We start from the raw sequence: 15,093 nt of genomic DNA, 5'->3' as shown, positions 1-15,093 counted from the left end.
TACAAACAGAGTGTGTAGAACATAGAACAAAATGTAGAACTACAACAAATGCCAACCAGCCTCTGCCAGGCACATTTTATAATTTATTAGAAACAAATCTACACCATGAAGTTGAAAGAAGGGTGAAGACAAATGTCCAACACCTGGGATCAAGTGAAGAGTGGTATTAAAAAGTTTTAATATCCTGTTTTTATGAAAGTCTCCACATTATGGACAATGTAATGGTTTATGTGCAACTTGGATACATTCGATGTGGCTTTTTTGTTGTTTTGCAATCTGAGACACACCCTCTCCCCTGAGATAATACACAGCAACTTGAAAAGAAGGAAGCATGTGGAGAAAGCTAGAGACAGGGTACAGAAGCCTCCAGAAGAATAGTACTAAATTCTCCTGCAAGGCTTCAAGTTGACACTGTAACAGTTTCTGGTAAATAAACAATCTACTGTATCTAAAATCTGCATTTATGTTTTTGGGAGCTTTTCCTTATCTTAAAACTACATAATATTAATTTTCCTTAACTGGTAACAGTCATGCATACTTTTAGGTAAAAGCAGTGATAACCCTTATAACGTAAAACAACTGATCAATTTATGACTATTAAGTGTTCAATTATCTGTCCTTGGGTTAATTCAAGTATAGTTTTAAGACTCTTCTCCATCACAGAACATTTCTGGGTCACCCAAAAATACTCCCTACAAAATACTCAGGAGCACTTAAGAAACACTGGGCATACAACTTTTTATTAGTGACTTGTCTAATCAACTCTTTGAAATTATTTTTCTAGCTAAAGAGGCTACAACCATCGATTTGAGTATCCTCGCAGAAACTGCATCACCCAGTTTATCCAAAGAACCACAAATGGTTTCTGATAGAACTACACCAGTCATCCCTTTAGTTGATGAATTACCTGTCATTCCAACAGAGTTCCCTCCTGTGGGAAATATTGTCAATTTTGAACAGAAAGCCACAGTCCAACCTCAGGCTGTCACAGATAGTTTAGCCACCAAATTACCCACACCTACTGGCAGTACCAAGAAGCCTTGGGATATGGACGGCTACTCACCTTCTGCTTCAGGACCTCTTGGAAAGCTAGACATATCAGAAATTAAGGAGGAAGTGCTCCAAAGTACAACTGGCGTCTCTCATTATGCTACCGATTCATGGGATGGTATCGTGGAAGATACACAAACACAAGAATCGGTTACACAGATTGAACAAATAGAAGTGGGTCCTTTGGTAACATCTATGGAAATCTTAAAGCACATTCCTTCCAAGGAATTCCCTGTAACTGAAACACCATTGGTAACTGCAAGAATGACCCTGGAATCCAAAACTGAAAAGAAAACGGTAAGCACTGTTTCTGAATTGGTAACCACAGGTCACTATGGATTCACCTTGGGAGAAGAGGATGATGAAGACAGAACACTTACAGTTGGATCTGATGAGAGCACCTTGATCTTTGACCAAATGCCTGAAGTCATTACAGTGTCAAAGACTTCAGAAGACACTATCCACACTCAGTTAGAGGACTTGGAGTCAGTCTCAGCATCCACAACTGTTTCACCTTTAATTATGCCTGACAAAAATGGATCATCCATGGACGACTGGGAAGAGAGACAAACTAGTGGTAGGATAACGGAAGATTTTCTTGGCAAATATCTGTCTACTACACCTTTTCCACCACAGCATCATACAGAAATAGAATTGTTTCCTTATTCTGGTGATAAAATATTAGTAGAGGGAGTTTCCACAGTTATTTATCCTTCTCTACAAACAGAAATGACACATAGAAGAGAAAGAACAGAAACACTAATACCAGAGATGAGAACAGATACTTATACAGATGAAATACAAGAAGAGATCACTAAAAGTTCATTTATGGGAAAAACAGAGGAAGAATTCTTCTCTGGGATGAAACTCTTTACATCTCCCTCAGAGCCAATTCATGTTACAGAGTCTTCTGTGGAAATGACCAAGTCTTTTGATTTCCCAACATTGACAACAAAGTTAAGTGCAGAGCCAACAGAAGTAAGAGATGTGGAGGAAGACTTTACAGCAACTCCAGGTACTACAAAATATGATGAAAATAATACAACAGTGCTTTTGGCCCATGGTACTTTAAGTGTTGAAGTGGCCACTGTATCAAAATGGTCATGGGATGAAGATAATACAACATCCAAGCCTTTAGAGTCTACAGAACCTTCAGCCTCTTCAAAATTGCCCCCCGCCTTACTCACAACTGTGGGGATGAATGGAAAGGATAAAGAAATCCCAAGTTTCACTGAAGATGGAGCAGATGAATTTACTCTTATTCCAGATAGTACTCAAAAGCAGTTAGAGGAGGTTACTGATGAAGACATCGCAGCCTATGGAAAATTCACAATTAGATTTCAGCCAACTACATCAATTGGTATTGCAGAAAAGTCAACCTTGAGAGATTCTACAACTGAAGAAAAAGTTCCACCTATCACAAGCACTGAAGGCCAAGTTTATGTAACCATGGAAGGAAGTGCTTTGGGTAAAGTAGAAGATGTGGACCTCTCTAAGCCAGTATCTACTGTTGCCCAATTTGCACACACTTCAGAGGTGGAAGGATTAGCATTTGTTAGTTATAGTAGCACCCAAGAGCCTACTACTTATGTAGACTCTTCCCATACCATTCCTCTTTCTGTAATTCCCAAGACAGACTGGGGAGTGTTAGTGCCTTCCGTTCCATCAGAAGATGAAGTTTTAGGTGAACCCTCTCAAGACATACTTGTCATTGATCAGACTCGCCTTGAAGTGACTATTTCTCCGGAAACTATGAGAACAACAAAAATCACAGAGGGAACAACTCAGGAAGAATTCCCTTGGAAAGAACAGACTGCAGAGAAGCCAGTTCCCGCTCTTAGTTCTACAGCTTGGACTCCCAAGGAGGCAGTAACACCACTGGATGAACAAGAGGGCGATGGATCAGCATATACAGTCTCTGAAGATGAATTGTTGACAGGTTCTGAGAGGGTCCCAGTTTTAGAAACAACTCCAGTTGGAAAAATTGATCACAGTGTATCTTATCCACCAGGTGCTATAACTGAGCACAAAGTGAAAACAGATGAAGTGGTAACACTAACACCACGCATTGGGCCAAAAGTATCTTTAAGTCCAGGGCCTGAACAAAAATATGAAACAGAAGGTAGTAGTACAACAGGATTTACATCATTGAGTCCTTTTAGTACCCACGTTACCCAGCTTATGGAAGAAACCACTACTGAGAAAACATCCCTAGAGGATGTTGATTTAGGCTCAGGATTATTTGAAAAACCCAAAGCCACAGAACTCATAGAATTTTCAACAATCAAAGTCACAGTTCCAAGTGATATTACCACTGCCTTCAGTTCAGTAGACAGACTTCACACAACTTCAGCATTCAAGCCATCTTCCACGATCACTAAGAAACCACCTCTCATTGACAGGGAACCTGGTGAAGAAACAACCAGTGACATGGTAATCATTGGAGAATCAACATCTCATGTTCCTCCCACTACCGTTGAAGATATTGTAGCTAAGGAAACAGAAACCGATATTGATAAAGAGTATTTCACGACTTCAAGTCCTCCTGCTACACAGCCAACAAGACCACCCACTGTGGAAGACAAAGAGGCCTTTGGACCTCAGGCACTTTCTACTCCACAGCCCCCAGCAAGGACAAAATTTCACCCTGACATTAATGTTTATATTATTGAGGTCAGAGAAAATAAGACAGGTAAGTCTTTGCTTTCTAGACTAGCATTGAAGGCAATCCGCATTTTATCTTGAAAGTTACTTTTGGGAAAAAAAAAGCCAACATACCAAATGCTGCCATTAGAAGATAACTGGAGTGTGAAAAATAAATATTTTAGCTTCATATGTTTGTACAAGAATTGGAAGAATACGTTAAACAATGTGGAAGAATGTTAGATACAATTTTATGTTAAAAGTCATAAGAAGCCCTGCTTTGTCATCTAATATAACCAAATCATCACTGTTACATCACTTCAGAACATGCAAAACAAAGTGTTTTAATTTCAGTGTCTTTTCATACATTACTACTCAAATGTAGCGCTAGACTGTGTTAACATTCCATTGGTCTTTAACTATTAACCTTCAGTACTTACAATGTGGACAGCTAAAATTGTTTTGCATATCCCTAAGGTTGACAGAAAGATATTTAAAGGTTTGCTTTGGTTTTTCTCTTCCAGGATTTTACAGGTTATTATATGACTTGTGTGATGGGTAATAGGTCTCTAATATAAGTGTTATTTTAATGTAAATGCAGCATATTCTTATGTTATTGTTTTGGGGTATTTTACTGTGGTTTTATCTATTTAGAGCAAATACAACCTAGCTTAGTTGTAGGGAGTATTACAGTTTATTGTGTTAAATATAATTTCAGAAGGTGGCTATATATTCATTATCCTTGCTTCCTAAAAACCAGGCTGTAATGTTGTTTATTTTATGATTTAATTGTTTTACCACTAGGAATATTTGTGATGCCTTCTATTCCACTCAAATATTTTAGCTCTCTGACAGAACTCTTAAAAGCTGTTTGTTTACATTGATTAATACTTGCAGTTGTCATGATCAAATACGATTTATTGCTGTCTAAAGGTGAGCCCACACCATCTTTTACATTTGATAAGCTGAGTTGAGAATATATAGCAAATGCAGTTCAATAAATCAATTCAGGTTTGTCTCTTTCTAGTTTAGAAATTACGATCATGGATTTTAGTTAATTTGCTGTATTCTCATTTTCATATAAGAATTAAATGAATAAGTATTCATTTTTTTCTTGACCTGGCTCTGAGAAGACAGAATAGAAGAATTTTTTTTTTTTAAGCAGGGTTTCTCTCTTACTGTTGGAATATTCCCTTTCAAGTATCATTTTTTCTGAAGACTGATGCTATCCTCATTAGAGTGCTCAGGAGTGCACCTATTGGAAACAAACAAGTAGCGTTATTGTCAAGTGTGTTTGCATGTAGTGCTGTTGGTGGACACTTCATGGCTTCTATAGGTTTCTACTCTCCAAAATTTTCTGTGTGAAAGCTTTTGCTTGTCAGTGAATAGTAGAGAAGAGAACACACCCACAGAGTATTAAAATTAATCTCCACTTCCCAATACAGTTTAAAAAGGCTAGGATTTGATCACGATTTTCTTGCTAATGATATTGTTTCTTGGAAACCATAACATATTTCCTCTTTTCTACATCCTTTTCCATCTCTCGGAACTGGTGTAGGAAAGAAAAAATGAATTGCCAAGAAGTCGGAATGAGGATTGCGTTAGTAAGGCTGGAAAAGAGACAGGAATATAACGGCGAAAGAAAAACAAAAAAGAAGTAAAGGGAAGCAAAAAGTAAATGACTACCAACACTTAGTTTCATAATTAAAAAAAATACTTGAATGGATCTGCAGATTGTTTTTCAATTGATATTACTCTGTTAGTGTAGATAATAAGTTGAGTTGAATAATATAAAACCCAGTAAAAATGTTCTGCATGTAGAAACTCTTCCAAGTGGGAAACTGCCAGTTAAAGTTAGGAGAGTCAAATTACAAAATGGAAAAAGTGAAACTTGATCTCTCTGAAAGAATTGGCAGTCGTCAGAAAAAAAGAACTAAGTTATAAATGGTTACTGGAAATGGAGGGTCTGAGTAAGCTAAACCTGAAACAATTTATACAAAGGTGTATATTTATAAGCGAGTTGTGGACTTGATTCAGCTAGACCTGGGAGACATATATAGGTGTTTCTTCTCCTTCTGCTTCTAAAATGTGGGACTATAATCCACCTTGAAATTAATTTTGTTTTGCATAATAATAATAATAATAGGTCAGAAAACCGTGTAATACTTGGTTACTTCCATCAGGCAGAATTCTAATGTGGGAGTGTGTATATGTGTATACAAGAAGGGGATGTATCTGTGGAATAATTATGTATCTACCTATCTACCTTCCTACCTACTACCTATGTACCTATCTACCTACCTACTTACCTGTCATCATCTGTATTTTTGTGTGTTCTGTATATGCTGTTCTCCCTAACTAAAAGCATAGTTTGTTGTCTTCATAAGACAATGAAGTTTACTCACCTCTAACTGCTCACCTATACTAATATTATTTATTTTATTTTCTATGAGAAATTTTATCCTCCAGCATTTTGAGCTTTGGCAAGGGAAAATCCTAAAGCAGATGTTCAATTAGTGAATTTCAAGGCAGGTGTATACCTTAATAAGGAAAAGTGCATATGTGCCTGGAGAACCAACCTTTTTATGTATCAAGGCACAATTTTCCAGACTGGAAAGTCCTTGGTGCATGTGTGAACTTGTATAAACCTATTCACAGGAATAGAATACACCTTTATATATACTGTATATCCAAGTAAGCAAAAATACCACCCATGCTATTCTAAACCAAGGCATTCAATAATTTTTTGCTGCACTCAGCGAGTCATATAAATCTTGTTTTTTTTGTTGTTGTTGTTGTTTTTTTTTTTTTTTTTTTACTACTCTGAAACAAAACATGCTACTCAGGACACACTTATGTTATACTTGCTCAAATGGATCTTAATAGCAACTTACGGTGCTGTTGCTAGAGGGCAACTGTAGTTAGCAGTTAAAAAAATCTGAAGGAACTTTTCAGCTCATAAAAGTTTTATGAGCTGAAAAATGCAATGGGGTGTGTTTAACAGTGGTTCAGGGGATACTGAAAAGTTTACTCCTGTCTATTTCAGGAGTAATTTGCACACCTGCATTTTGAAAAATTATTGAAAGGCTTTCTTTGTGAACATGCATGAAGGCTAGAATTTGAAGGTGTAGGAAGAGTTTCTTCAACTCCAGATTTTTTTTAAAGAGCACTCCTCTAAATCATCTGAAATGTTACAAGGTAGTGGAACAGAACTGTGAATGTTTTTAAAAACTAACAAACAGGTATTTTTAAATCAAAGAATAATTTAGAAATGTATGAATATTAAATACCAACATTATTATGCAAATGCTCATAGTTATAACCTTAAAATAGGCAGCTTATTACCTTTTTTAACAAACAAATTCACATATACTACTTATTATGTGTCAGGCCTGCTTGATGCTGTCTTGTTAGGTGTTCTTTTTCCTACTGGTTTTGTAATTTATATCTACCCAAATGTATGTGTGCAGGTGCAAAGCAATATTAAATTAAATGATAGAAAGATTAAGATGTTGGTAAAATTATTAATGTAATGCTATTAAAGATTAATTAGATTTTGAGAAATATACAAAAAGCTAAAGGCTTATTGTCTAAATATGGTGTTATGGAGAGGATAAAGAACAAGGAACATTGGCTCTGAGGGCAGGAGCCATCTAGGCAGATACCCATATTTACATCATTGATTGCAGAATCATCACTTTTTTTTTTTGAGGCGGAGTTTTGCTCTGTCGCCCAGGCTGGAGTACAGTGGGGTGATCTCGGCTCACTGCAATCTCTGCCTCCTGGGTTCAAGCGATTCTCCTGCCTTAGCCTCCCGAGTAGCTGGGATTACAGGTGCCCGCCACCATGCCTGGCGAATTTTTGTATTTTTAGTAGAGACAGGGTTTCACCATCTTGTCCAGGCTGGTCTTGAACTCCTGACCTCGTGATCCACCTGCCTTGGCCTCCCAAAGTGTTGGGATTACAGGCGTGAGCCACTGCGCCCAGCCAAGTCATCACTTTTTAAAAGGTAATGTTTGTTTAAGATAGTCTCATATAATTTTTTTAAAATCACACATTTTCTGTTTTTACAGAATTTTATAGAACGTTTTAATTATAGAAAAATTACTTTCTGATTTGTTATTATAAGATCTGGGTCCTTTCTTCAAACAAAATGCTATTGAGAGCCCCCGTATCTCGAACAGACCAAAGAGTAGCTGTGTTGGTTAGTGTTTGAGCGGGACATCGGGAACCTCACTCCCTTGGGACCTCCTCCTCATCTCCTGTGGTGGTTTCTAAAATAACATGTACCTCACTACACAGCTAGAAAAAGAATGATATCTAGACAATTCAAAATACAGCAAAAACAGTTACTCATTCCTGAGAGAATTGAGTTCTTAAAAGTCAAAATGTTTCAAAAATTGGTCTGATTATCTATATCTTTATCTCATTATAATAATACACATTTAACATTTACCTTTGAATAGCACTATGCATGGTGCTGAATAAAACACATTAAACAAATATTGTTTCAATCTTATTGATGCCTATGTGTCATCAAGATAACATATAGTGGTATGTCAGAGTCTCACATGCATGTGCAAAACTAAGTCATCATCAAACTCACACTTTGGGCTTAATACTTTCAGACCACTTTTTCTGTATATTATCATGTTTAAACCTCAAAGATAATTTGTGAGACAACTAGGGAAAGCAGATAGGCAAACGAAGGTACACTGAGTCTGACATTCTTGGTATTGGGTCTAGCAGCCCTGGCCCTCTTTGGAGCATTTTTGCCATAAAGTGATTCTCTCCCCTGATGAGCTCTGAGAAAACAACAACCCCCTGCCCAGTGGCTTAGGTACTGCCCTGTCTTGTCAATTCCTGAAAGAGCAAACTCTGGGAAGACTGGTTTCTCATTGGCATTCTAGTGGTTTGTTAAGAGTATATAATTTACATTTGGTTGCTGCTAATATGGGGCACTATGCATGCTATTCAGATACCTGACATAGCAAGGGAAGAGTGTGCTGAAATTGGTAGTATGTTATTCTGCAGTTCTGGGCAGCTTCTTTCCTGCAGAGTTTTGGAGCACATTTCTGAAAGTGGATGGGTCTGGTGCCTGCACACCTCCGTGGTTCCTTTTCCTGAGCTCCAGCTGTGGCTCTCTGTCAGAGAAGCACATTTTTCTGCAGAGAATTAGAATGGCTTCCCCCATCTCTCACGAACTGCCCCAAGTCTAGAAAAGAATTGAGTTCCTCTTCTATTAGTCAAATAAAAGGGAAGAGAATGTTTGTCTTCCTTTCCTTTCTGTAGTGTTAAGAAAATAAACGAACTTAATGATTCTAAATTATCAGTGAGCTTAACACTGTACTATAGACCAACGATTACCTTTTAAAAAAGTCCTTTGAGGTGAAATATTTTGTATATGTAACACATAGATGCACATATAAACACACGCATATAGAATCTCAATATTTTAACACTTCTTTGGGTAGTTTTACTAACACACTAACCTTGTGGAAAAAGTTAAGAAATTGAAAGTGTTTTCTTCAAAGGTTGAGGTTTAACAATAAAAGGTGTTACTTTGATAACTAAAAGGAACTTTGTTATCTTCTTCCTAAAATAAACCAATGCCTATTGTGAAAATGGCACTTGCAATTACAATTTGCCATTATCAAAGCTACCACTGAGGCAGGGGCATTATCAAAAACAAATACCACTTAGCATTTATTGGCAGTTACCTCGAGAGAGACCCATACACCATCTTCTAGCAGAGCACAGTCAATCAAATTACCTTCAGGTAAAGCTATAGCATGTCTAGTCCTTTGACAGATATTAAAGTGGTCATAAAAGAAACATAAACCATAGGCTGTGCTCCAAAGTCGTATTGGCCAGCTAACATTAACACAATCAAATACAGTTGTCATACTAAACATATAGTTACACAGTAGGTAGTATGATATGACAGATTGTGAATGATAGGTGAGGTCAGAAAAGGAAGGAATCAAGAAAAGCAGGAAGTTACAGAATATTTCATGAGAAGGAGGAGACTTATGCCAGTCTCTGTTGGAGGGATAGATTACAATCCAATTATGAGAGGCCAGTTATTCACCAGTTGCTTCCCAACTTAGGCTCACCAGTGGGGTTAAGGAGCCCCAAGTATAAACAGCTGTTTCTCTAAATAGAGCTTCTAAACAGCTTCTGAAGGAGGCCATGTCATCCCAGCGCTGTTAGACATGGCCTGCTTCAAAAGCTGAATACCTTCTTAGGCCTCACACAGAAACTAATACAGCTCATGAAAACCAGAGATACTCTGCCAGCTTCTTGAGGAAGGAGTGTTGTCATACTTTTCTGAGCTTCAGTGATTCATACGTTTTGATAAGACAGCATGTTCTGTGGGTTAAGTACATTTACCTTTTCAAAATATATTCCTATGAAGTATCATGGTTCAGAATTACACACTTACAAAGTTAAATGGCATAAAACTACTTTGTAAAAAGTGCCTACACTCTAAAAGGTGATTTAAAGGTTTATGACATCTTAATTCAGGTGAATACTGAATCAGTAGGATTATAGAGCAGGTGCTCTAAGTTAGGGAATCTGGAATCAGTCTCTCCTTTGCTTATGTGCAATGTGGACCCAGGGATTTCTCAATTTCTCTGTCAGAATTTTTAACATGGTAAAATGTCTATTATTATATGGAATGGTATTTCCTAAGCTTTGACACATACTCTCTCCAAATCACAGGGTTTATGAAACAAAGATACACACACACACACACACACACGTATACACACATATATACAGGTAATATACAGATTTTTTTCTAATTTATTCAGCAGTCAGGTAATTACAATATACTAACCACATTAGAAGTGGATTTTTTTGAAGTACATTCTTGTTAATATTCTGAACCAACATGGAGATGTAGTTAGTTTGCTTCATAGGATACATGGAAGAGGCAGTTAATGCGGTAGAAAGGGCCTTTGGAAAGAGACCTGGGTTCACTGTCAACATTGTTACAGGAGACACTGTGTATCCACAATTCTTTATCCTCTGATTTGACCAAAATGGATAGAGAATATTTGAAAAAAAAAAAAAGCAGCACAATAAAAAAGAACAATACAACAATAAAAAAACACAAATAAAAACCCAGCACACTATAATAACTATACAGCATTTACATTGTATTAGGTATTATAAGCAATTTAAATGATTACTTATAATACCTGATTTAAAGTACATGAATATGAATGTACGTGTAGGATTCCTGCAAATACTATGCCATTCTATAAAAAGGACTTGAGTACCATGGATTTTGGTATCCTCCTAGAACCGATCCCCCATGGCTACTGAAGGATAACTATATTTACAGTCCGTTTGGTCTTGTATAAATTACTTAACCTCCACAGGCCTCAGTTGTTATATAATTAAAAATTTATAATAATACTACAACCTCACCACATTGCTTAAAGAAGGGGATCTTTGAGTGATTGCCACATGCAAGTCGCTGTGACAGGCATTTCACACATTTAATATTCCTTCAGTGACTAGAAAGCACCAAGCACAATGCCTGATACATAGTAATGACTTAGTATGAATTAATCCCCTGTGAGCTTTAAAAATTATTTCATTTCCAACTTCTAAGTACAGGAAAATATAGACTGTTTTGTACTAAACAGGTAAAAGCCAAATGATCTTAAAATTCAAGATCATTTATGCCACAAGGAGCCAAGTGTAATTGTACTTTAGTGTCTGCTTGACCGAAATAACTTCTTAAAATCTGAACCCGACATAGGTTGTGTTTTTTTTGGGTGGTGCCATTTTGGGTGCAAATCAGAAGCAGCTGCAGCCGTTACTTAAAATTTAAATATAGTATTGGCTCTATAGGACCTAGGAGTAGAATTTATTAGCTTTTTGCTTTTCCTCAGGTGTGAAAGTTGGGCTTGTGATTTTGATAACTACCAATTTAATTTTTTTCTCATAAAAATCATTTTACAAATTCTTGATACATTTCCCCAGGTATTGGGCCTAGCTTCTTGCATATTTACAGAATGGATGGACATTCCCTGCTGTCTTTTTGTTGTTGTCAAGGAAACCCCCAATTCTCTACACAGGGATTACATTCTTCTTTCTTAAGAGCTCTTAGATCGTTCATTTGTGCAATGAATAAAAAATGTATTCACAGGTCCAGACAGTGTTCAGAACTTTTTTGGTGGGTGAGGGGCGTAGCTAAGGGGAGAGACATGCCTAGTGAGAGGAGCAATAGGAATAAAAGAAAAGGAAAAAGAAATGCTTGCTGAGGTTCCATCTTAATGAGGTAAAGCTGAAAAATTTATGCTTTAAAAAAGACATTGCCTATTTTTGTCAGTTTAGAAAATGTATAACATTACTTTTCATTGAGGCCAGTGTTTCATGTACAAAAATGTTAGTTATTAAGTGGCTTCGTTAAGAGAATAGCTCCAAGAATGGGGCCCAGGTTGGTGAGGGTGGGATGGATAAGGGAGTGGTGATGGGTTTTAGTAGAAGCTGTTTTTTCTTTTCTATTGAAGTATTTTGAATTTTTTACAACCTAATTGAGGTGACACAAAATATAAAAATATTCCTTCATCCTGGGGCATCATGTGGACATCTGAGAACTCGTTTGATTACATTAAAAATGGTGTTCCTTAGAGAGTGCTAGTATTTAGACTTTTTGAGTGTGAATCAGGACGGAAACACACATCCATTGACAAGAAGATGGATATAAGTATTTTTAAAAAGAGTGATTTGATCCTTTGAAGGAAAATAAATTCTGGTGGACCTTCTAAGTAACTGCTAGAATGATTGGGTAATGTATACAGCTTTTGATTCTCCATAAATAATGTAAGTCTTAAAAAGGAGATTTTAAACTAGAAAGAAGGAATCTCTGGAGTGAGAGGAAAAGTTTAATTGTATTTCAGTATCTATGTCTATGAAAAGTTGATATATGGTGTCACTGTGGTATACCCAAACTTGTTTATACACACGTATAACCAGTACACAGTAAGGAGTGGCTTTTAGTGATTTTATCTTTTTACCCTGTAGTACAGTCTCGCTGGTGTCTCACAAGGGTAGTTTACTTACTTTGGCCATATGCTTCACATAGTAGGTTTCTGGCGGTTTTGTTTTTTCTAAGACGAGAAAGGGAAAAGGTAATGTATATTTCTGGAGAGTATATTGGAATATAGTATAATCATAATTTTCACTATGCTGCACTTCGGGACGGCTGTCTATTGTATTTTTTAAATAGGAAAACAAAATTTTTTTGTTATACATTAAAATAAAATCCATTTTAATAAAGAAATGTGATCCTAATATATCTCTCTGCTGAGTAGATTGGTATACATTTACCTTTAATTAAAAGCTCTTAAACTTAAATTGTAAAATTCCCCAAAGAGAACATGAACTTTAACCAGCTGCCTATGCATCTTAGCAACCATGTTTTGTGTCTGGTAACAGTATGACTGGAAGACTTGTGCTCTGTCTACAAAACTTTGTTATGAAGTACTTAAAAATACTTGGTGAATAATTTGAGGTCAGCTAGCAATAAAGCTTTGTGTGAAATGTCATTAAAAAAAGCCTATTAACTATGGTACTGTTATATTCAAGTCAAGCTGTTAAAATACATTCATATAAACGTAGAAAAGATTATGCATACACTCTGTAGAGTTCTGTGGTTTGACTCTTGAAATCCAAATAAAAGTTATATTGCCTTTTGAGTAAAATTCTAGAATAGAGCAGTCTTTTATAAGACTAAGAGCTTCATCTAAGAGCTTGGAATGTCAGTTACACCATTGGGTTGCTCTGTTCCTACGAAATAGAGCAGATCACCATTTCGGAATGAGATACCTCCTCTCACACTAGCACAGGTGTACCTCCCACCCCCTTGCTAAACACCACAAAGAAACTTTTCTGGTTTGCAATAATCTCTGTTGAGATTCTCTAATAACGTGTGTGGTGGGTAGGGGTGGTGACAGGAAATGGGGATGAAGAGGTAATTTCAGAGGAAGAATAAACTAACAGGGGGCAAGTAGGATTTGGTGAGATGCAAGGGGTTAGTGATAAATAGTTGGGCGATAGGGCAGGGAAAAATTTATCTGCATATATTAATAATAGATAGGTTTTATACCCCACGTCTCCCTGCTATGAGATGTTAAAAGTATGGGAAGAAATAAACTATACTGACAGAATAAAATTTAGATTGTATGTATAGGAAATGTCAGCAGAAAATTTTAACTTGAAAGCCCTAGGTAATTAACATTTCTGTCTCCTTCAAACTGACATTAAGAAATCCAGCCAGGTGCAGTGGTAACACACCTGTAATCCCAGCACTTGGGGAGGCTGAGGCAGGAGGATTGCTCAAACTGAAGAGTTTGAGGCTGCCTGTAATGGTACCCCTGCACTCTAGCCTGGGTGACAGATCAACACCCTGTCTAAAAAAAAAATTCATTAAGACCATTTGGAAGTTGTCACGACTTATTTAAAGAATAATAATAGTTGCTTAATTGTGAGACTATTACTTTCAGAAAAAGGAAACAAAATAATTTCAACTCCCATTTTGCATATTTTTTGAAATTAAAGAATTCCCATTTAGTAGACAATTTTTTTTCTGGGGATCTAATATACAACATTAAGACTGTAGTTAATAAAATTGTATTGTATTAGAGATTTTGTTAAAAAAGTAAATTTCAGTTGCTCTTCTCACAAAAAGATGGTATATATGTTAATCTGCTTCCTTTTACCATCTATATATATCCCATAATATCATATTGTAAACCTCAAATACACAATAGTTTATTTTAGAAAAAGAAAATTTCTATCTTACTTATTAAATGAGCATATTAATTTATATGTAGATTTTCTTCTCAATTACTTAATTTATTTTGATGTGCTGCCAGCTTCATGATGAGAAACATAAGATGAAACTGCATAATACATTTCTGTTTTCTATCATTTTGAAGGCAAGTCAGATCAAATAGTTGCGAGGTGGGTGGAGAAAGGAATCCTAATCTAAATTTAATGATTGGTGCATTTGCAATAAGTACATTCCAAAAGTTTCCCATTAAAATAGGAGAAAAGAGTTTAGTAAGGCCAGTTCTCTAACTTACTGGCGGGAACATTTGTTTCAGAGAGAGAGTGAGGAAGGGGGCAAGGAGAGACTTGGAAAGTATACTTAGGTCTCTCTGAAGTTGACAAGAGAGTGTTTGCCCTAGGGTCTGATACATAACAGGTACTCAGTAAATTTTGAGAAATCAATTAGCACCTGAAGGGATATTACATTCAGGGCAGTGTCCATGGTTGTGGTGGTAGTGAATTTAATTTTGTGTGCAAAAACCAATATGAAGCAATGCTGTGTTTGTGAAATGTATGCAAAGATTCTGTCTCTGAAATGCTTATACT

General features: G+C 36.4%; 1 protein-coding gene and 1 long non-coding RNA gene across 4 annotated transcripts in view; one reads left to right on the top strand and one right to left on the bottom strand.

Annotated features, from left to right (window-relative positions):
* The window catches only part of VCAN (versican), a 109,975-nt gene that overhangs the window by 47,313 nt on the left and 47,569 nt on the right, over window positions 1–15,093 (top strand). For 2 of the 3 annotated variants that reach the window (XM_032156910.2, XM_032156911.2), the window contains exon 7: window positions 785–3,742. The exons of the other annotated variant lie outside the window; for it this stretch is intronic. In XM_032156910.2, coding sequence (XP_032012801.1) covers window positions 785–3,742 — 2,958 coding nt within the window. The remainder of the gene's footprint in view (window positions 1–784; window positions 3,743–15,093) is intronic. 3 annotated transcript variants of the gene reach the window in all.
* LOC116471033 (uncharacterized) overlaps window positions 12,391–15,093 on the bottom strand; it is a 31,628-nt gene continuing 28,925 nt past the window's right edge. Inside the window, exon 3 of the long non-coding RNA XR_004248728.2 lies at window positions 12,391–12,824. This is a non-coding gene — a long non-coding RNA (uncharacterized LOC116471033). The remainder of the gene's footprint in view (window positions 12,825–15,093) is intronic.

The sequence above is a fragment of the Hylobates moloch genome, unplaced genomic scaffold (genome assembly GCF_009828535.3).
Source record: "Hylobates moloch isolate HMO894 unplaced genomic scaffold, HMol_V3 SCAFFOLD_6, whole genome shotgun sequence".
Classification (NCBI taxonomy): Eukaryota; Metazoa; Chordata; class Mammalia; order Primates; family Hylobatidae; genus Hylobates; species Hylobates moloch.
Note: the sequence above shows the minus strand (reverse complement) of the source record. Positions and strands in the feature narration are given on the sequence as shown.